Source organism: Homarus americanus, unplaced genomic scaffold (assembly GCF_018991925.1).
Source record: "Homarus americanus isolate GMGI-L3 unplaced genomic scaffold, GMGI_Hamer_2.0 scaffold14467, whole genome shotgun sequence".
In the NCBI taxonomy this organism is placed as follows: Eukaryota; Metazoa; Arthropoda; class Malacostraca; order Decapoda; family Nephropidae; genus Homarus; species Homarus americanus.
The window spans coordinates 7,349,513-7,371,594 of NW_024733734.1; the positions used below are offsets into that span (position 1 = coordinate 7,349,513).

Consider the following 22,082-nt stretch of genomic DNA (forward strand, 5'->3'; position numbering starts at 1 on the left):
ATTACAAACGACGCAATTAGGCTGTTATCGAAGGTGTATTGACTCATATCCTCCTCCCCTAGGCCTCGATATTTAGCTACCTGGCCTATACATCAACCCAAAAAGTGGACGATTGCAATTACCGAATAGTTAAGTACCTGTAATTGGGACGACTGTGTTTTTGTGTTTACTTGGGGTCGATAAGGGGGAGGTGGTGGGTGGTGGGTAGGTTAGGTTAGGAGTTATTAATCTTAAGGTAAAACAAGTAAGGGGGGTGGGGGGGCTATTCTTCATGTATAATACGAAACACTCACTCATCTTGGTCCTCGGGAGATTAAGAGCCGTATACACCACCACTACCTAACAGGGCATTAATCAAGGCAGGTTAATAATACGTGTGTCAACAAGGTCAGAATGCGGCCACTTAACGTCCTGTAAACTGTTAGGTAAAGGTTAAAGGTCATTGTATGAAGTAGAGGAGAGGATAAGTGTAATGGGTTAGGTAAATGGGTTAGGTAATGGGTGTGTTGTAATGGGTAAGTGTAATGGGTAAGTCTAATGATGTTATGTAATGTAATTGATTTTTTTTTTTTTTTGCCGCAGAGAGAGAGATGCTAGTTTATTGTGCACTCCCATACTCGTGCTGTGAGCGGTAGTGCAAAAAGGATTGAAGATTAGAATAACGAAGAGTCAGTATAACACACACCAGTAGTCAGGGTATTATGATATTGAATGATTCAGAGTATTTCCAATATATTGTTGGTCTGTACATAAAGGAGTTGACTTATTCACGCAAGCATGAGTGGCATACTGCAGTGTGAGGTCATATCTCTGGCCTCACACTGTTATTCACATCTGCAAGAGAGGCATTAAATTATATATACATTTTATTGTTTATTTATATACACACGAATTGATTTAATGACTTGGTACAGAAAATGTGGATACCATCTTTAATATATCAGTTACCTTGTCATTATAGATAAAGTATTGCGCCATTTCAAACACGGTAAGCTATTGGACCTGTCCCTAAGAGGTTCTATCTTCTCATAGTCTAGGACGTAGTGTTCGAGTAAGTGTCCATATGTCTGGCCACACACTTTACATTTAATTTTGCTCACATCTGTTTAATGGGTATACTGTCAAAGTTACTTACCTTAGTCTAGCGGCCGATTCCCTGATTACAGTTTTAAGGGTTCTTTTTGTTAGACCTAGATCATAAAGGGTGTGCTGTAAAGGGTAAGTGTTATGGTAAAAAGGTAAGGGGGTGTGCTGTAAAGGGTAAGTATTATGGTAAAAAGGTAAAGGGGTGTGCTGTAAAGGGGCATTGTATCCACCCCCCTCCACCTCCCCTAAGAGAAATATAAAACAAACATTAAACGATGAACCAGAATAGTTCCAAGACAACACGAGAGAACGAGTGTTGATGGAAGTTATGGTAACAGTTGCCAAGGTAATCATCACAAACTCCACCCGTCCTTATACGATCACAGAACAAGAACATTAGTCCTTTATAAATGGTAGAATGCTTTTATGTCTGAAATGTAAAGAATTTAAACTGATGGATGTGTCGTGGTAGCGAGTGTAGAGGAGAGACGTATGTGTGTAGTGTACAAGTATCCCAGTTCTTATTTATAAACTATATTTAGTGGTGAGGTAAATTGACAGATACTGACTCTTCCATTGAACGAGACTGTTGGACGTGTTCATATGACGATGTGCATGAGCTTAAGGCATAAGATCACCTGAAAATTAGACACCCTAACCTAACCTAACCTAACCCCCCCTCATATAACAAAAGGTGGTTTATCTTCACATGAAATAATCTAGGGTGTCTAATCTTCAGGTGATCCTATATAGGTTAAATAGAGAACAAGAAAATGAACCAAAATGGGATAAATATATGTTTGACAATAACTGACCATTAAGAGTAGTAAAGAATAATCCAATACGCGAGCATTATGGTCCACAAATATCCCGATGATAACAGAGTTGGGTTAGTGCTTTAAGTCAAGACAAAAGTCAGTTTAGGTTCAGTGAGATGATTAATGTACTGTAAGTGGTAGTACGTGATAGTTACCTGGTCAAGGGTCAAGTTTCGATGGTGGTGGTGTTAGTGGTGGTGGTGGTGGTGATGGTGTTAGAGGTAGTGATAGTGGTGTTGATGGTGAAGGGCGTACTAAAGGTGGTATCGATTGTGATGGTGATGAGGGCAGTGGTGGTGGTGGTTACGGTAGTAGCTTAGTAGTAGTAGTAGTAGTGGTGGTGGTGTTAGTGATGAGAGTATTAATAATGGCATTAATGGTGGTTATATTAATCGTGGTGGCGATTATGGTAGTCGTGGTGGTGATTATGGTAGTGGTAGTAGTGGTGGTGATGGTGGTGGTGGCAACGTTACACGGGTCGATCAACACCTTGGTTACTCACACGTCATTTGCTCACGCCCAAATACCTGCTGCTGAATACTTGAGTCTGAGTGATTCCAGAGGCCCATGGGATAGTCACGAGGCCCTGAATATGTTTATGCCCTGAGTACTGTAAGAAGACAATCACCATGTTCAGATAGATCCTGGCATTTTAAGGGCTACCAGGCATTATGAAGGGCCCTTAGATTTTGCCCTAAGTTAAATCGGGATCCCTAGATAATTATTAGAGGGTCCTTTATATCATAGGGCCCTGGGGGATGCCAAAGGGACCCTAAGTGTTATAAGTAGACCCGAGGTATTGTCAGGGGCTCTTGAGCATGAGTTAACTTTAAATTGATACCTGAGTTAGTGATTAGTTAAATGAGTCCAACCTCTAATCTGCCAAGACCTAACTCACATAAGCTCCACTCCTAACAGGCCTTAGGGTGGTTAATCTTAAGGTAACATCATCTGGGGACTAATTGTCAAGTGTTCCCCCTAATTGACCTACATTGGGTACTCTCAGTGGCCTCGGGTTCTAAGGCGTCATTATCAGGGTCTCTAGGTGATATGTATTTGACCAGAAACACACACACACACACACACACACACACTCAAAGGAAGGATTGTTTGTCGGGGGTGAGGGAGGTGATGGCGAGGTGGAGGTAGTGGAAGAGGGGGGCGGTAGTTGGGTGAAATCCAACCTGAACATAACAAAGTTCCCAGTCTACATAAACAATAAACGCGTCACTGAATAATACATATTGTACTAAATTGTCAACACGCAAATGGTGATGTTCACTTGTCTTCCCTGCGTGTTCTCCTAACTCTTGTTTGTAATATTTATGATGTGGGGGTATGGCCCTGAGTGACGTCACGGTGGTATGCTGGTGGATGTATCTGGTGACCTTGAGTATAGTTCTGGGCAGTGTGACGCCAGGAGAGTTAACTTGGATATAAAGTCATAACTGCTTTATCGAAGGTGTGTGTGTGTGTGTGTGTGTGTGTGTGTGTGTGTGTGTGTGTGTGTGTGTGTGTGGCGCCAGAGGTCAATCAGAAGAGACAGTACATACATCTATCTACACAAGAATGTTAACAGTTCATGTGTGTAAGTATACGTGATGGACAGTACCAGTGTTAGTATATCCGTCAGTGACCAAGGACACTGTCGTCACTTTCCTCCAGAATGATCAATACCACATGCATCAAGTATGGTATAAGCCTTCATTATACCACTTAACGACGTCAACTTATCACTCTCTTGACGTTTCTGACATCACCAAAAAAGTCAACTCGATTTCTGACATCTCTGAGTGACAATTATTAGTCTTCGTGAGTTCCATTGGTGACATTGTTGACCTACGTGTATCGAAGTCCCTGATAACACCAAACTTGACAAATGACATCAACAAAGTCTTCCGGAAATTCAAGCTTTTTCAGGTAAATCAAAAGAGAGGGTGGCGGAGTGATAATCCTACTGAGCTGACAATCTAGTGGCCGTAGGTTCGAATCCCAATCGATGTAGTCTATGTCCTACTCCTAACCTAACCTAAACTAACCTAACCTAACCACAAGAGGTGTAGTACTGTACCTATCCTCTCTCACCCTGTTTGTGATGTGAAGTCAGACCTACTGAGCTAACTGGATATAAATCACATTGTCAGAGCGACGTTCCTGTGTGTACCCCAGCCAGAAATACAACGCAGTATGCATGGATGTTCCCACCAGGTCTAACACGCTGACGGCTTATTCACTGTACACCAAACCACTATCACCACATACATACATACATACATACATACAATCTGTCAGTCAGCACAATAACAATCATAAACTAGGTCGATATGTACAAAAATAGAGTCAAACTTTCAAGCATAGTAACTTGAACCTTAAAGCAATAATGTAGAGTTGTGTTCTTGTGTATCGTAACAAATATATTTTAAACTGTACCTGTGAATCGTAAAACATAGCGTAATATTGTTTTTTGGTGAAAGATATATTTGCCGTTAACGAAATCATAATGCATACGCCATTAGTTACCCGGGAGTGTAGTTCAACGTGTAATTTGAAGCCAATGGAAAGTTTTCACATTAGTAGAGGTATGTGAAGAAAAATTTTTTATTGCACAGGTAAAAAAGTAAACTTGACACAGATTGTAAATGGTGCGTTAAGCAAATTTAACCTAACCTAAGTTAACCTAACCTAACCTCAAACTTAACAATCTTACCAAACCTAATCTAACGTAATATAACCTTACCTAACCGAACCCAAGCTAACCTAACCTAAATTAAACTAGTCCACACTAATCTAATCTAACCAAACCAAACCTATCATAACCTAATTTAACCTCCCCGAACATAACCTACCCTAATCTGACCTAATATTTTCCAGGTGGAGTTAAGGAAATACATTATCAGATAAACTAAGGTACACAGGTAATCCATATCTCCTAGTACTGAATACATTTAACACGAGAACGATTTCCCAGAAGCAGGTAGAACTTCTCCACGTCTGGTATTTGATGGTCGTCTTGGAGATTATATGCCACACCTTGTCACGTGATTTAGTGTTTGTGTGTGTGTGTTCTAGGAGAATTTATAATGGGTATTGTTATGTTGACGTTTATGTTACAAAAGACCTTAACAAACGTGAGTAGTTGACGAGTATGAGCAGCAGACACCTGGTAGCACATGGTGAAAAAGTGAATGTTGAGACCATGGGCATTGCTGCCTAGTCGAGGGACGTGGATACAGCGCACTGTATACTTCGAACACAGGAGACAGCAGGGCTGGAGCTCCCCCTCTTGTTCATCATTCACTTCCCCCAAGTTGTACACTTACTGTGCGTATAGTTGTACACTCAGGTACCCATTTCACAGCTGGGTCGACTCATAGCGCCGGAGGGATTCGATCCACCGACTCCTGGAAGGGCAGGTGAGTCCTGTATCGACTCGACCACCACGTTCCAGTAATCAGATAGTAGCAGAAGACATATAAGAGTTAAATATATATATATCAATAGTCCAAATACACGAGACCCCAATATACAAAACAATACCTCAGGAGCCAGGGCCTGAGCCCAGGACCCCAGCGTGGGACAGGGAGTGTTACCGTTGCACCACGAGGACCACCTCGACCAACTTAGGCTATGATGTATTTACCACAAAAATTGTTCCTTCGTCTTATTCTTAGGCACATGGAAAACCTGTACTGGGGCTAGCCCGCGTTTTCTAACCGGAGTCTGTAAAATGTTACTACGACTACATAGTTGACACGGGCTAGCACCACAGAAGCACCACTATCACACTCACCACACAGAAGCACCATCATCACTCAATAATAATAATAATAATAATAATAATAATAATAATAATAATAATAATAATAATAATAATAACAATAATAATAATAACTACCCACACCTGTAAAATACCTTCATTATATGCCCGTTAAGAATAATAACTGCAGGTGAAATAATCGGATAAAATTCTTAATAGCTCCGTTGATTTATTCTCTATCATAATCACTAAACAATTGAACGCTTATATTGTACTAGGAAAAATAACCCCATCCCTCTAGCCTCACCAAGCAGTGTGTTGGGATGGACTCACTGACCCTGGGACTACCTGAACTACCCTCTTCCACGATTAACCTTAAATGATACGGAATATTTTATGTACAACCTGGTGATATGTGTCCTAACCTAACCTAACCCAGCTACAGTATACGGCCTCCAGCATCATGATAGAGCTCACGCTTCTGACCAATACCTTCATCATATCATCCTTGTATTTTCTTATTGCTTATATACTTTATTATCCACCTCATTACCTGTTTGAAATTCTTATCCTTATCTATAAAACCTTCAGGTCAAGATATCATAACAAATCGAAGTATCAAAGATTCATTGAAATCCATTGACTTTTGCCTCAGTAATTTGTGGATAAGAAGTTGTCATCAGAAAGTTAAAGGTTTAGTAATATATTAATAAATATAATGGTAAAATAAACTAATGTCAAGCCGCTTTGTCGCTTGTCTTGTACTCACGCAGACCATTTTGAACCAAGGTAATATTATTCGGACATTAACTGAAGCTCACAAGACCAACACGCGTGAAACCTCTTGAAAATCCGTCGCTTCGTCTTATACATCAACAAAATTAGCCAAGCAGGACACATGATTACTGATTAAGTGTGCTTAAATTCTCATCACTCTGTAATAAGGTGTTCAAGGACTCTATGAATGTATTTGTATTAAAAGTTATTGATACCCAAAGCTTCCAGTCAAGTAATTTAGCCTGTTAAGACCAAGAAGCTTCATTTACTCTCTTACTCACGATGTGTTAAACTGTCCAAGGCAGCTACGACAGTGTACAGTACTTATATAGAATTTCATAAGATTCCACTACAAACTTCAAACCAAAATTTAATGGCTGCTGTACTTTTCTTATTGACTATCGAATACAAATAAAAATCACTGGGATTTTTCATGCATTATTAAGTCAATCAGCGCCACGCATCATAAAAATATACGTCAAGGTTTCTCTGAAAATTCTGTCGACAAACACACTCACAGAGGCTTATGTCTGAAGCTCACGCTGGTTTTAGCCGAAAGATGAAATATGGAAGAAATTTTTCTTGTAAAACCTTGTAAAGTATAAAGGAGAAAATATGTAGTGTGTGGGTGTTCGTGTATAGCCTCCATTACGCCGCTGTGCCAGACGTTATTAAACTGGACAATGAGGCGTGTGCTTCCTTCTTCAGGTATTCGGGAAAAAGACAATCTGAGACGACACGCCTCCCCCAAGCCACACTCTTCATTGCAGTGTTCTCTTGAGATCTTATTTAATGAACTAATGAAAGGTTCTACAAAGACTCCTCAAAGCAATCTTGAAGTTAACTTTTTTCTTTTTCAAAATGCTGTTATTCCCGGAAGTCGAGGCTTGAGGTGTCAGCGTCAACAGTATACAACAGAAGAGCGATAACTAATGTCAGCGTCAACAGTAAACAGAAAAGTCACTCGTCAGGTGATACACACGCCACCTACACAGTGCAGTATATTACTCCTCAACAGTACAGCGAAGATTATTAATATTTATCCTTGAACAGGACCAAGGAGAAGCAGTTTTCAATAATAATATACACAAGCAAATCAAAGCTTATATGGCGCGCGGGATATAAGCTTACACATGTTTTGAAGCAGTATGGCATCACTGGTGAAGAATACCTATCCCTCTGATAACTATGGTGACTGAAGGCTGATTAATGTGGTAATCTCCGTCCACAATCTCCTAGAAAAGAATTTTGAGGACAGAGACAAATTTTCACATTGACCTTGCCATTCTTGTTGCCATCGACCCATCGGGGGTGAAGTGAAAGAGGCTAGACCCGTGTGACTACCATCATCTGCTCCCAACACACTGCGTCTACCACCATTATCTGTCCCTAAACCACTACCTCTGCCACCTTCTCTACCTCCCAACACTGCCAACACTGTCCTTCACTACTGCCACGAACACAGGAAGAAGCAGAGAACAAAAGATAACAACATTTTTATTATTTTGTATTATTATTAACAACAAAAACAATAAAAATAACAAAAATAATAATAATAATAATAATAATAATAATAATAATAATAATAATAATAATAATAATAATAATAATAATAATAATAGAACACATGCATACACCAAAAACACCCATAAAAGCATTACTGGCAAACAAATTCACGACCATGCAGGCAGCTTCCTCATGACTTATGGCTGACATCACGAAAGTTAGGTCAGGTGTGTGTATGTGGGCAGGTGTGTCTGCCTTACCTGGTATAAAACTGCATGATGAGGGATGATGCAGTGTGGTGTAATGGTGAGTTAAGACGGCCATAGCAGCGTCTAAGGTGTGTAGTTTGTGAATAATGTGTGTGTGGAGGGAGTTAGCAAACTAAACTCTGGGCCACCAAGGGATTGAATTCTTTCCTTATTACACCCCGTTTATTTAGATTCAGTTTTTCATATGTGTTTATATTTTCGTTTATCTTCTCGTAGGTTTATTTTATCTTTATTTATTTATTTATCTAACTTTATCTCCCTTGCCCCACACACCTGTCTGCATTAAGGAGCCTCCTACCTGAATGAGTAGGTATGTGCCCTGATAAAGATTGTGGTTCTGTATGTTTGAGTGTTGAGGCTGTTGATGATGGGAGGGAAGATTACCAGAGAAATGACAGATAAGTAAATGAATAAAAAAATAATAAAATACAGAAATGGGAGAGAGACAGAAAAGTGAAAAACGCGTTGGACAAAAAATGGGTCAGTGTCTGGCCAGGTGTGGAGAGAATTAGTAAACGTATTGAATAAATCAGTGGTAGATGGTATAGGAGGGAGAGGTTTAAGACCAAGAAGGAGATAGAGAGATGGGGGTGAAAGACGCACTAGAATATGAAAGAGATGCATTAGTGATGAAGAAGAATCTACTCCCTAAGAATACTTATTTAGATGCCCTAGTTGTTGAAGGTCAGTGATATATTATACATCAGTACCATCAGGAGGGAACAGCTGCCATGAACCAAAGCTGAACAAAAGCTTACAGTTGCCATATGTCTGCCTAGGCGACCAATTACTCCATACAAACTACCACTCAATAATGACACATAATGGTGGCGCGCCCGCATTAATTATGGTGCACACAACGGTACAGGGGAGTGGTACATTGGCCATAGGTCGATACGGCGTCACTTTGTTATGCTGGTATCGATCAGTTAGTGGTAGTGGTGCGCTGGTACCCACCTCTTCCTGGTCACACACCTGTCAGAGAACCTCACCTGTCTCCTCCCCCCTCCACCCACACCATACCTGTCAGAGAACCTCACCTGTCTCCTCCCCCCTCCACTCACTCCATACCTGTCAGAGAACCTCACCTGTCCACTCCTTCCTCCCCCATTCACCTCACACATCTCGGAGCGGAGAACTGCTAAAATAAACTTCGATGTTGAAGTCGCCTCACCATCAACCAGCGTCCATATTGACAAGACTACTAATAGAGGATACTTATGATAACATCTTACCCTTGTCTGGATAACTCTTAAAATAAGCGTCACGTGCTATACCTTCTCCGTAAATAACAGGGCAGCGCTTCAGAGTCATTAAGTAACCTGATGAAAACTCACAAGTTTCGTTACTGTTCCTTCGTTATCAGATTGTTTCATTTTTCAGGGCAAGAGTGAGGCTCTGAAGAACATAACATACATTGGTATGTAAGGACGACCCCAGATGTGAAGTAACATTGGGGAATTCATCTTAAAGTCTAAATAATGTGACCTGACACTTGGGGGCTGAGTGGTAGAAAACCTAACCTTCCCTCCCCTACCCTCACCTCACCTCACCTAGACTATAAAGTTTATGTTACTGAATGAACACTGATTCTACGGGTATAATGTCCTTTTTGTTTTTTAATGTTTATATTGTATCAGTATAAGAGAGTCAGTCAGTCAGAGATACAAATGACACCTGTTGTAACTCATCTCCAGGTTGTTGAGTTGACACGTCAGAGTTTTAACACCTCATATGATTGGTTGCGTTCACTTCAGGTTTATTTCTTAAGCCACTCAACGGGTGTTCACTGTGTACTTTACATTATAGGCTAACAACAAGTGATCGCGGGCCCTTCGTGTCTGGTGAAAGTCCGGCTGACAGCGTACAGCGACAAAATGGTTAATTAATGCCTTCCTAAAGAAACTATCGACATGGGACCAGGTTTGTTCCACTCTACCAATTTTTTTGCGATTTTTCCACCAAGTTTGATGAAAAACTATTGTGCCGTTTCGGCTGCCCAGAACAGACAGACACAAAGAGACACACAGACACACGGCCATTCCTATAGTATATTAGATGGCTGACTCTATTACGCATTACTGATGTTCGTGGACTGGATGCGAACTAGTAATAACTACAGACGTAACTAATTTGATAATGCAAAACAATCTTTATTTACATTATATATTTACCATCCAATTGTCATTTTTAACCGATTATTGGCAGGTTCAGTAGAGTACCTCAGTGAACCGGACTGCAACAACATGCCACTGTGAGATATTCATAATGTTTTTACTTATTCAGTGTTTGCATTTGGATAAGCTGGTGTAATGCAGAGATGTTTTAATAACTTCAAGCTTTTTGGTGTTGAATAATGACAAGCTTGTGGACATTGTGATAGAGCTTAATGGTGGGTGTATGTATGTATGTATGTATGTATGTATGTATGTATGTATGTATGTATGTATGTAATGGCGACCTGTGATGTAATGGTCCACACACTTTCCTCGCAAGCGAGCGGACCCAGGTTCGATCCCCGGGCAGGGTGAAACTATGGGCAAGTTTCTTTATACCATTTGCCTCTGTCTGCCCAGCAGTAATTGGGAACCTATATGTTAATCGATTTGCGGACCGTTTTCCGAGGTAATGGTTAGCCAGTGCAGTTGGCGAGTTGTCCGGTCTTCTCGGACTATTTCTTAACACTTGGTCACTCAGCTCGTTAACTCAGGGTGTGGTTGTTGTGTTGGCGACAGCTTCTACACCTTAACAAATTCATGCCTAAGTGGCCCTTGTGCCGGCCATCCTCGTTACACGAGGGGCAGCCATTATTATTATAATATGTACGTATGTAAGCTATGAGTCGGTAAGTACACATAAGCACATTACGTGGACAATTATACATAGACAAGGACACACACAGACCGAGGTTCCCCGTGTGTATTGAGCGTCACAGAGCCAGGTGGTATACTTACACCTGCCCACGACCCTTAGTTCCAGAGACCTTGAAGTCTAACACACACACACACCTACACATTCCAGGACCCGTGACGCATCAATTTCACTACACGATATGTCCTTTCTCCTCTTCCCTTTGTCTTTTTCTCCCCTCTCCTTCATCCTCTTCTCCCCTCTCCTTCATCCTCTTCTCCCCTCTCCTTCATCTTCTTCTCCCCTCTCCTTCATCCTCTTCTCCCCTCTCCTTCATCCCCTCCCTCACCCTACCCTAGAGCCTCCTAACCCCTTAGTCTTCGCAAACTCTCCCTCTCTCATTCACTGAACCTCACCCACCATTCTCCCTGCAAGCTACGACCTCTCCACCTTCGCCTCCTCCACCTCACCTAGTGCTCTTCTACCTAACCCTGCCTCTCTCTCACTCCATACCCTCTGGCCTCTATGTCAACCCTTCGAACACTCATACCTCTCCTCCTACTCATCTTGCCCCCCCCCCCTCCTTCCCAGAGCCCGTCCCTCGCCCCCTCCTCCCGTTACCAGGAAGGTGACTCACACATTCATGCAGGTGTCACGTAAAGGGAAGTCACAGCTCAGGTGGTCTTACGCAAGCATGAACTAAAGATATGTCAATAGTATGAGGGGGGGGGGTGTGACGATGGTGAAGGTAGTTAAGAGAAGATATAGTCACAGGATAGGTTGTAATTCGGTAGTTTAGTTTGAGGTGTGATTAGGTTAGTGTAAATTAATTACTTAAATGAATTATTATTATTTTAACAGAACGAAACTGTAATTTTTTGTATGGAATTTAAATCATATTACAAAATTCTTATAGTATTCATCTGTCTTATCTCAAACTTCACTGTATTAAAATATATGAAAAGGATTCTAAAATAAGTACTCATAGCAGTGAACAGAGGCTAAACGGTGATACACTTCTACACAAACTCATCAAACTGTACTTAGTGATACTCCCATACGGTGATTACTGACACCATCTATATAAACAAGTTCAAGAGTTTCGCTCACAGTACAACATTTCGTGGGTCTACGTCATCAAACAGTTAGAATTATTAATGAACAAATAATTATACAGGTAATTTGAACTCTAATTATTGCTGATCACACCTGTAGTACGTTGTAATATAAAGGTTAATTTAATACACTATGTAATAAGAAACACCAAGATGATCATAAAAGTTCGTTTATGTTTGTTTTTTGTAACTTGAAAAAACATAAGAAATTGGTACTGTATCTGGCGTAAGATAAAGGCCAGCAACGCTAATATGTAGTTACTATACCAAGAACAACACTACACAAAATATGCTGATCAATTCGACTCTTTCACTAGTTTATGTTAAGCGAACACACACACACACACACACACTACACACACACACACACACACACGAAACGCTGTGTAGAGGAGTAGTGATGAATAACAGCAATATTAACGAGGCTGGAAAGGCCAGTAAAGGGTAATGAGGTAAGGAAAGGGCGGATGACAGGTGAAGGGAGGGAGGGAGAGAGGGAGGGAGGGAGGGAGACGGGGAGAGAGGGAGGGAGGGAGGGAGAGGATAATTGGCGGTAATGAAAAGTACAATAAAAAAAAACTCGTAAGAATAAAGAAAATGAAAACTTGTGAATATCGACAACTGGAGCGTGGCAACACTTACTTCCCTCTCCCTGGTGTCATAAAGCGAGCTATTACAAGCAGAAGGTGTAGCGGGGGACGGGAGCCTGGCGGGACTTCCATTAGTGTGTTGCTGTATTATGTAGAGAGGAAGCTACTGAGTGTTGCTGCAGTGTTTGGTGATATGAGATGTTGTGGTTGTCACGTGTGTTTATCCACCCCACACACACACACATGCTAAAATTATTCTCTCATCCACAAATCGTACAACCTTATCCATTTTTCATCACCGTGTGGTAGAATTATTTAGCCACACTATCACGGCCATGTGGTGTAGTGCAGTACAAGTATCCCCTGGCAGTTTATCCGTCACAAAAGACCCTGGGTATTAGGACTTTATTAACGTCAGACTGGAGGTGTTAGTTATACCTCTATGCATTAGGTCTTGCGTCTGTTGTATTCGATGGCAAACAGAACCACCTTAGGTAATGTTGGGGGGAAACTCATCAGCTGAGGTAACTTTGTTGTATAGTCAATTTAATATACCTTCTCCTATGGTTTGAATATACTGACCAGTCGCTTAAGATACAGCTTTACTAGTGATATTGGTTCATACGGGGATGTCTATTGCACAACGAGGGAGCTAGTTAGGTAAAGTACTTCATGGTGTTGTGAGCGCCAGGTAACTAACTTTTGGTACTGGCACTGTTAACTACTGCCTTTCAAAGTTGGGTCGTGTTAGTGGTGTGGTCGTATGGTCGTGTTACCTGTCCCTCGACCACCAGGTAAGAAAATTAGACCTTCATGAAATATAAATGCAGACATAGCGTGATCCTGTTATTGTGACCCGGAGTAAAAACTTTCCAGAAGTAGTATAATTTCAGCAACATACAACAAGCAAATGAAAAATGAATAAATAAGTAATGCCGAGTGGTCACTAAAAAATAGAACTGTAGGAATATTATACATTCTATCAAAATGGAACAATGAATAATTTAGTAAGAAAAAAAACACTTGAAAATTTCCGTATATAGAAGTAAAAGAACAGAATAATAACCTGCAAGTACCTTAACTATAAACCTAATCTTGGAGTTGTTTACAGGTTAGATAAGATAGATCATTCTCTTCCATAAGGTAGTTAGGTAAGGTGAATAATTCCTTGAGTGAGGTTACCATAGGTGTTACAGGTAGACCCCTTCCGTGTACCTGTGGCCACGATCTTAAAAGTAGAGCATCACACCTGTACTAATTGTCGTAAGTGTATTAGAACGTTACCTGATACAATGTACCCTAACCTCTGGCGTGTAAACAGTGTGTATACAATGGATCACTTTAAGAGTAAATTACACGTTCATGCGGGCACAACGTAATGTGATTGGCCCTTGTCTTAACATGACGTCCGTGAGTGTATATATATCACCTGAAGGACAGAAGATACGGGTTAGGTTAGGTTAGGTAAAAGACGACCTAACAACTAAACATACGTGTATTGTTGTATTGAAATGTTTATTCACGTGTTGCCTTACTACACCTTACGAGTTTATACACAAGGTCATTATACTTGTAACTGACAGGTATAAATCTTCGTTATTGTAAAGAATACCTCAAGAATGATACAGTAAAGCAGGAATGAAATAGAATATAAAGCAGTATCTCTCAGTCAGGTACATGAAAAACAACACTACACCATTTTGAATATATTACCTCCATGTTTTTCAATAAGCAACAGGTATGGATGTAAAGCTCAGTTAAGAAGTAGATCATCGACTCTTGATTGATGTATGAACTTTCAACACGCATTCTACAGGTTAAAAACGACACCTAAAATATTATTTCCATGTGATTTGACACCACCCAGATCGTCATTTGTCCAATGTTCGACGAGACCTCTTGATCGTCGCCACCTCGTGCAGGAAGTCACGCGAGAGGTTCAAAGGTTGTGCTTTTAATTCTTTACAATCATAAGATGGTGTGAAATTTTTAGCCATTATATTTTCCTTAAAACACTCTCCCACACTCTCTCCCTCTCTCCAACACTCTCTCCCTCTCTCCATCTCCAACACTCTCTCCTTCTCTCCAACACTCTCTCCCTCTCTCCAACACTCTCTCCCTCTCTCCAACACTCTCTCCCTCTCTCCAACACTCTCACTCTCTCCTCTCTCTCCAACACCATCACATCACTCCCCCAATTTCCTGATACACACCATGTCTATTAGGGAGGAAAGGTTAGGTGAGGTAAGGGAGAAGGGAGGGAGAGTTGGGTGAGGGAGAAGGGAGGGGGGAGTTGGGTGAGGGAGAAGAGAGGGGGGAGAGTTGGGTGAGGGAGGAGAGAGAGAGTTGGGGTGAGAAGAGAGATGAGGGAGAGTTGGGTGAGGGAGAAGAGAGGGGAGAGTTGGGTGAGGGGAGAAGAGATTGAGGGAGAGCAGAGGGAAGAGAGCTAGGAGGAGAGTTGGGTGAGGGAGAAGGGAGGGAGTTGGGTGAGGAGAGGAGGAGTTGGGTGAGGGAGAAGAGAGGGGGGAGAGTTGGGTGAGGGAGAAGAGATGAGGGAGAGTTGGGTGAGGGAGAAGAGATGAGGGAGAGTTGGGTGAGGGAGGAAGAGATGAGGGAGAGAGAGGTAGGTGGAGGGGAAGAGGGGTGAGGTGTAGTAAATGAAGGTCAAAGTGAAGAGACAAGTAAAGGATAATGATGTGGTAGTGAAGAGGAGGTGAGAGGTAAGAGGAGGTAAGAGGTAGGAGTGGTAGTTTGTGACTGCTTGAGAACTACTGTCTATGTCCGCAGACAATCAATGCTTACCCAGGTGCTCGTCATTGACACGCCCGGGTTAACACCTGTCCTGGCTACACCTGTACTCCTACACCTGTCCTGGCTACACCTGTACTCCTACACCTGTCCTGGCTACACCTGTACTCCTACACCTGTCCTGGCTACACCTGCGCCACGATACCTATGCTAGATACACCTACACCCCTACACCTGTTCCGAACACCCGTCTAAGTTACATTTAGTCAGAAGACTGTTGAGTCACCGGTAATCAATGGTTAATGGTGAGTCAACGTTGCATCAGAAACTTCAGATGTGAAGTGAGTCAACAAGTAAGGATTTAGAAGTCTCTCATGAGTGAGTCTGCGGTGAGTCACAAGTCAGCTCTCGGTCAGCCATGAGTCAGTCATTAAGACCAAAGATAATTTAGCCACGAGTAAATCAATACACATGGATAATTTTGTCAAGAATGAGTTAGTAGTTCCTCAAATGTCAGATGAGTCAGTCAGGAGGGAGTGAGTGATGTGTTAAAAATGTGTAACGCCCAGCCAAGTACAAGGAAAAAGGTGTGTTATTATGTATAACTACTGTAATTACTTTCAGCAAGTGGGTGAGTCAGAAGCTGTACCTCACACCACACCAACTACCAACACAGGATACTACACTGGTCACATTCTATTCAATTCAATTTAACTTAAGTAAAATCATCAGCCCTCGTGGCCAACGTGATAATGTGGTTGGAAATATTATTTTTATCTTAATGTTTAAACTTTTGATAATTAGCTCACTAACCTAGAAGAAGTGTTTAAAGTTGTTAGTTATTGAAGCACAGCTATACAATATATCAACAACATATTAGCCCCATAGTCCCGGGTTGGGATCTGTACTGAGGAGACCGCGTATAGGTGAGAGTCAACATAGTTCTAACAGTATACAGTAAGTGAATTATACCACCATCGACCTGTAGTAAAAAACTAAACTGCTTCACAAATATCCTACCAAGAAGAAGGGGGAGGAGTTACACGTGACGTTACCTCCTGTTGTTGTGGGTCTTCAAGTTCGGGTATTTAACGAGATATTCTACAAATGTTTCTGCCAGTCTCCAGGATTCCAGGAAAAATTTGAATTGGCAAGTACAATTTGCATAGTATTTATATTTTTGGACAGTTATAAAGCCCAACAGTCGGAGAATAAATAAAGTAATAATATAAATTAAAGAACTTCCATCAGGTTGAATCCCAGGAAACGAAAAACACTAATATGAGATAAAAGTTTCCACACGAGTATCTTTCCTCAACACCCCACGACGGATGAGTGAGTCGCTATCACCTCCTCTGGTTTTAGGAATTCCTCTACTTAGGTTTAATATAACATTACATCGATTAAACCACCAACAAAAGTACTAATGGGTTATCCCACATAAAGTAAGTACACACAATCATAAATCTCTTGCACAATATAACCACTACGATTCAAAATGGCTCCCTCCTTCCCGCACGCTGCACTGTACGAGTATTTATGAGAACCAAGTTTACTATAAATTAATAGCTAAGGTGTAATAAAGTGTTAAATAAAAGGTTTCTTCTTCCTCATACTTGATGTACAGTGTTTTGTTCACGGGTCTGTTGTTCATGTGCTCTTGTGAAGGAGGGGGCGAGTTACATGTGGCTGACGGTGACTAGATCTTTTATGAGCTATGGTGATGTATTTTACGAGTTATGGTGATGTATTTTATGAGTTATGGTGATGTATTTTATGAGCTATGGTGATGTATTTTATGAGCTATGGTGATGTATTTTATGAGCTATGGTGATGTATTTTATGAGCTATGGTGATGTATTTTATGAGTTATGGTGATGTATTTTATGAGCTATGGTGATGTATTTTATGAGTTATGGTGATGTATTTTATGAGCTATGGTGATGTATTTTATGAGCTATGGTGATGTTTTGTGTGAGTGTGTGTATTTCTGTGGGTTTGTGTGTGTATATATATATGCGTGTGTCTAAATGTGCGTGTTTATTATGCTATAGTGTGTGCATAACCGAGTATTTGGTGTATGTGCGTAGCAATGGTGTGTGTGTGTGTCATGTATACCATATTTACCGTACCCTGTGTGTGTGTGTGTGTGACTGATATAGGAACAATATAGTTTAGGTCATCCGGAGAGCTAGTGAGCGTGTCTCCACAAGTCAGCCAGGCATCAGTCTATTGAGCTGTGAGACCCCATCATTTCTCTCTCTGCTTCTCTGTCCGATGATTCAATAATCTATCTGACTTCTCAAATATTCATCCGCGCATCAAATTCTATATTCATCTATCTCATGGTTAACTATATTCTATAAAATAATAAACACATATTACAAAAGGAAATTGAATAAAGATTGTGATTTATTCTGTGAGTGTGAGTTGTGATTTGAGTTGTGTTAGTTATTAAAGAAGCCAGTAAGAACATTAATGTACAATAAAGTAGCGAAAGCAAGACGCGGCAGCAAGGTTGTGGGCGGCCAGTGGGTAAAGCAGCAGGGTGTGTGACGTTATGACTCACTATACAGGTCATAGTGGGAGGACAGCAAGATATAGAACTGGATAGATAGACTGTATAGATAGATAGGTACAGAGGCATATGAAGTAAATGATAAATAAACAGAGAGAAAGGGAACAAACGAAACGTTCCAATATAGTTTGCTGAATAGAATAATGCAAATACAACAACGCGAGACACTCAATATTGCAGATCCCTGACCGATGTTGATTACCTTTGAAATTACTTGATCCAACAACACGCACTGAGATCACAAGCAAGAACCTGACTAAGAGTTTATTACAGTTCCAGCACAAATTGAAATCAGTACACGGAGTCTCCCATTAATTATTCACAGCTGCCTGATGATGACGAACCGCAGGGTGTGTCTATGTACGGACTCTGACGCTTGTTTGTTGATTCTAATTTATTTACTACTTGTATATATGTGTGAGGTGGACTACATCGCTGGATTATTTTCGGTCATTCAAGATAAGAGATAATGTAATATTTTTCAATTGTTTAATAAGCCGAGCCGTGTATATTGACTTGGTTGATGGTTATGACAAACAGTAGTTTTTTTGTTTATGACTTTTAGGAGATTTGTATCACTTGGAGACTTTCCTGGAACCATTTACTCTGATAGATTTACACAGCTAACAAGGAAATGAAAGACACGACAAGTAAGTGGATTTGGTCTATTGTAACAAATTATGGTGCAAATAATGGCGTGGATTTGGTTTTTTTAATATATCCGCCGACGCTCCTTAGCAAAACAGGTACAGCGAATCACTCATTAAGTTGATTAAAATGTTACTGACATGTTGTTTGGCGATAATGTACTAACTTTTGGTGAATTACAAACCACAATGTTTGAGGTAGCTAATTTACTTAACCAGAGACCTATATCAGTTCGGCCAGGCTCGGATGTAAACCTTGGTCAATATCTACGTCCTAATGAATTATTACTCGGACGTACCTCAAATTCCTAGTTAAATGACCCTCTCTCCCATGGTATTATATGTTATGTATGGACTACTATTGTCATTTATATATTTCAATTGTTATTCTCTACATGATGGTCTTTAACCAATCATAACCACAACGAAATACTTTACATATAAGTTGTCGCTCTTCTCCAATTAACCCTACGTTGTACACAGTATATAAGTGTATATTACCTTCCGTGCAAAACTACAAACTTTTCCCTTTGTCACAATCGACCTATCATTACACAGCAGCACACCCCAACGCTTGGTAGCACACCCCGACGCTTGGTAGCACACCCCGACGCTCGGTAACACACCACAATCACCGTAATTACCAACACAATTTCCCAATAGATTTATGAACTTGACGGAACATAAAGTTTTCCCGCTAACTTGTAAATTCATGCGTTTGTTTTTTCCTGATAATTTATTGCTGTTTCCTACGGCCACTTTTTTGTTCACTTACGAAGGGAGTCATAATGATAGGGACTTGAGGATAACCATCACACAAGAACTGTAAGACTCACCTACACACAAGTGGTCTAATTAAACTATAAGTGGACTGGGTACATTCCTGTTGACACTTTCATACTAATAAACATATTTTCGTCAAAAATTATAAAAATGTAAAAAAAAAACAGAATTAAGAGATGCTTAACTTTTACTGTTTAACTAAAGAAGGAAATAAATAATCCTGTTTTACAAGTTTATTCACAGCTTAAATCCAGGGGTTTGGTATCTATTAACCCACTGTTTCATACCGTGGTGGCCTTGATAAAGTCACATTAAATTATAGTACACGAAACAGGTGGTGGGCGGCGACCCGTCATTTACGTGAATCACTTGAAAACATAGTAATAATATACCACTAAAATACAATATTAATAAACTTTGAAGGGAGGAAAGAGAGAAACCCTGAAAAATAAATCCATCTTCACTATATAAGACCTTGAGATTATTACCTGCACTTAATGTACACCTGTTATTAGGGATGATACAGGTGAGTGTTTACATGATGTCGTGCTGTGTGGTGATAACTGTTTATATAAGGACTATAATTTGTGTGAGTACAAAGTAGACACGCTAGGAGCTCTGACCGTCAGTGGGGAGGACAATAAACATTTGGTAGAGACTGAGTGTGTCGTATTAGCGTGTGACAACAGCTTGATTCCTGATTTGTTCTTCTCTCTGCCACTAGAAACAGCTGTGCCTTCTCCCCTGTCGCAGCAGCCGGTTAAATAGGAGTCTGATAGGTGCTGTAGCCGGTTAAGTAGATGAGGTTACTTATGTGTGCGTTGGGTCGGGTTATGTTACAGCAAAATTATCAATGTTAAAAACAGATCCAGGAACAAAACTACAAACCCAACCTATTCTAGACCAGGCGACGGACAGGAGAGAAGCAGCCAATGTCATTATAACACCTGTGCAAGTTACAGGTATACGACGCAAGGTAAAGAGATTCACCACTTAGCACAAGGTGTCTCAGAAAAATGTAAACACACTGCCTTACAGATTTTCGTGGAGAAAACATTGTCCTTACGTGTTGATGTGTAATGCCCCCCCCCCCTCCCCTTCCCGTGTGAGTACTATGTTGGTACTGTAATACATTGTCCTCACTCATTCATAGTTGTTCTTGTAGTAGAAAAATTCCTGCGATCTCCATGAAAATCGGTAAGGTAGTGTGTATACATTTTTCTGAGACATCCTGATATACTGGTACTGTCACGCTGTTGATAATGCATGAAGTCATTGGTCACGCCAAGATCACCAGCCGCTGCAGTAACGGAAATACCAACAGCAATGATAGAAAAATTAACGGCATTAGAGGAAATGACAACAACATTATCGAAAGTCCCAACAGCATTAAGCGTATAACTCACCTTGAACGGGAACAGCAGTAAAATGGTACAGCAGAAGGAACAGCGCCCACTCAGCTTTCCTACACATACTGCACTTTTGTTTCCTTAACATTGTCGGCATGTCGGCCTCTCGTTAGTCTTGACTATTGACAATATTTATCAATAGATGTCTGATAATCATGTTTACATCACTTCCTCCTTGATGAGTCACAGCCCACGGACTCGCCAGGGAAGGCAATATTTTCTCGGCCAAAATATATTCGCTAAACCAACTTCTTCACTCGATGTGATTACCTTTCTTCATATATTATGATGTCCACTTTCAGCCAAATTTAAGTCCAACGTATTGATATATTGTGTAGTTTGAGCCACAGTTCAAGTAATTTTAATGGTAGTTCAGTAAAATGAGCGTCACATCCCAGGTGTTGCACGCGGAGAGGGGCTCAGCACGTGACGGAAAGGAGGCTACACGTGCACTGACCTAACTATCCACCTCCAGCGTATGGACTTGTGGGCGACCTCCACCACCGCCACCTACCTGCGCGCGCCCAAGAACTACCTCGCCGCTAAGGCTGGGTGACGCATCCACTTGCTAACACTTCCACCACATTAGTTCACCCATTGAGCAGGACAATTATGACGACGCGGCGATATTAATCAAGTTATATAACACGATGTTGACCACTTTCACACCTTAATACTGATCAAGAAAGCGATAGGAATTACACACACACACACGCACACATCGAGGATGGCCGGCCCACGGGCCTCCTAGGCGTGAATTTGTTAAGGTGTAGAATCTGTCATCAACACACCAACCACACCCCAAGTTAACGAGCTGCATGACCCAGTGTCAAGGAATAGTCCGAGAAGACTGGACAACTCGCCAACTGCACTGGCTAACCATTACCCCGGAATACGATCCGCAAATCGATTAACATCCAGGTTCCCAATTACTGCTGGGTAGACAGAGGGAAATGGCGTAAAGAAACTTGCCCATAGTTTCACCCTGTCGCAGTACGATGGACAAATGGAGTAAAAATAATCAAAATTATGACGTAACGCAGTAACCTGTTGAAGTAAAGTATGTAAATATTGTTACACTAGATTTTAGAAAAATGATTTTCTTCGTGATATTAGTTTCCACACCTGATATGGACGAAAATACTGTTC

The 22,082-nt window shown here is 40.9% G+C and overlaps 1 protein-coding gene across 1 annotated transcript in view; it reads right to left on the reverse strand.

Moving 5' to 3' along the window:
• The window catches only part of LOC121869896, a 62,519-nt gene extending 41,119 nt beyond the window's left edge, over positions 1–21,400 (reverse strand). Inside the window, exon 1 of the mRNA XM_042371463.1 lies at positions 20,931–21,400. Within this exon, the coding sequence (XP_042227397.1) occupies positions 20,931–21,030 (100 nt within the window). The 5' untranslated portion in view covers positions 21,031–21,400. The remainder of the gene's footprint in view (positions 1–20,930) is intronic.
• Between the last annotated feature and the right edge of the window lie 682 nt (positions 21,401–22,082).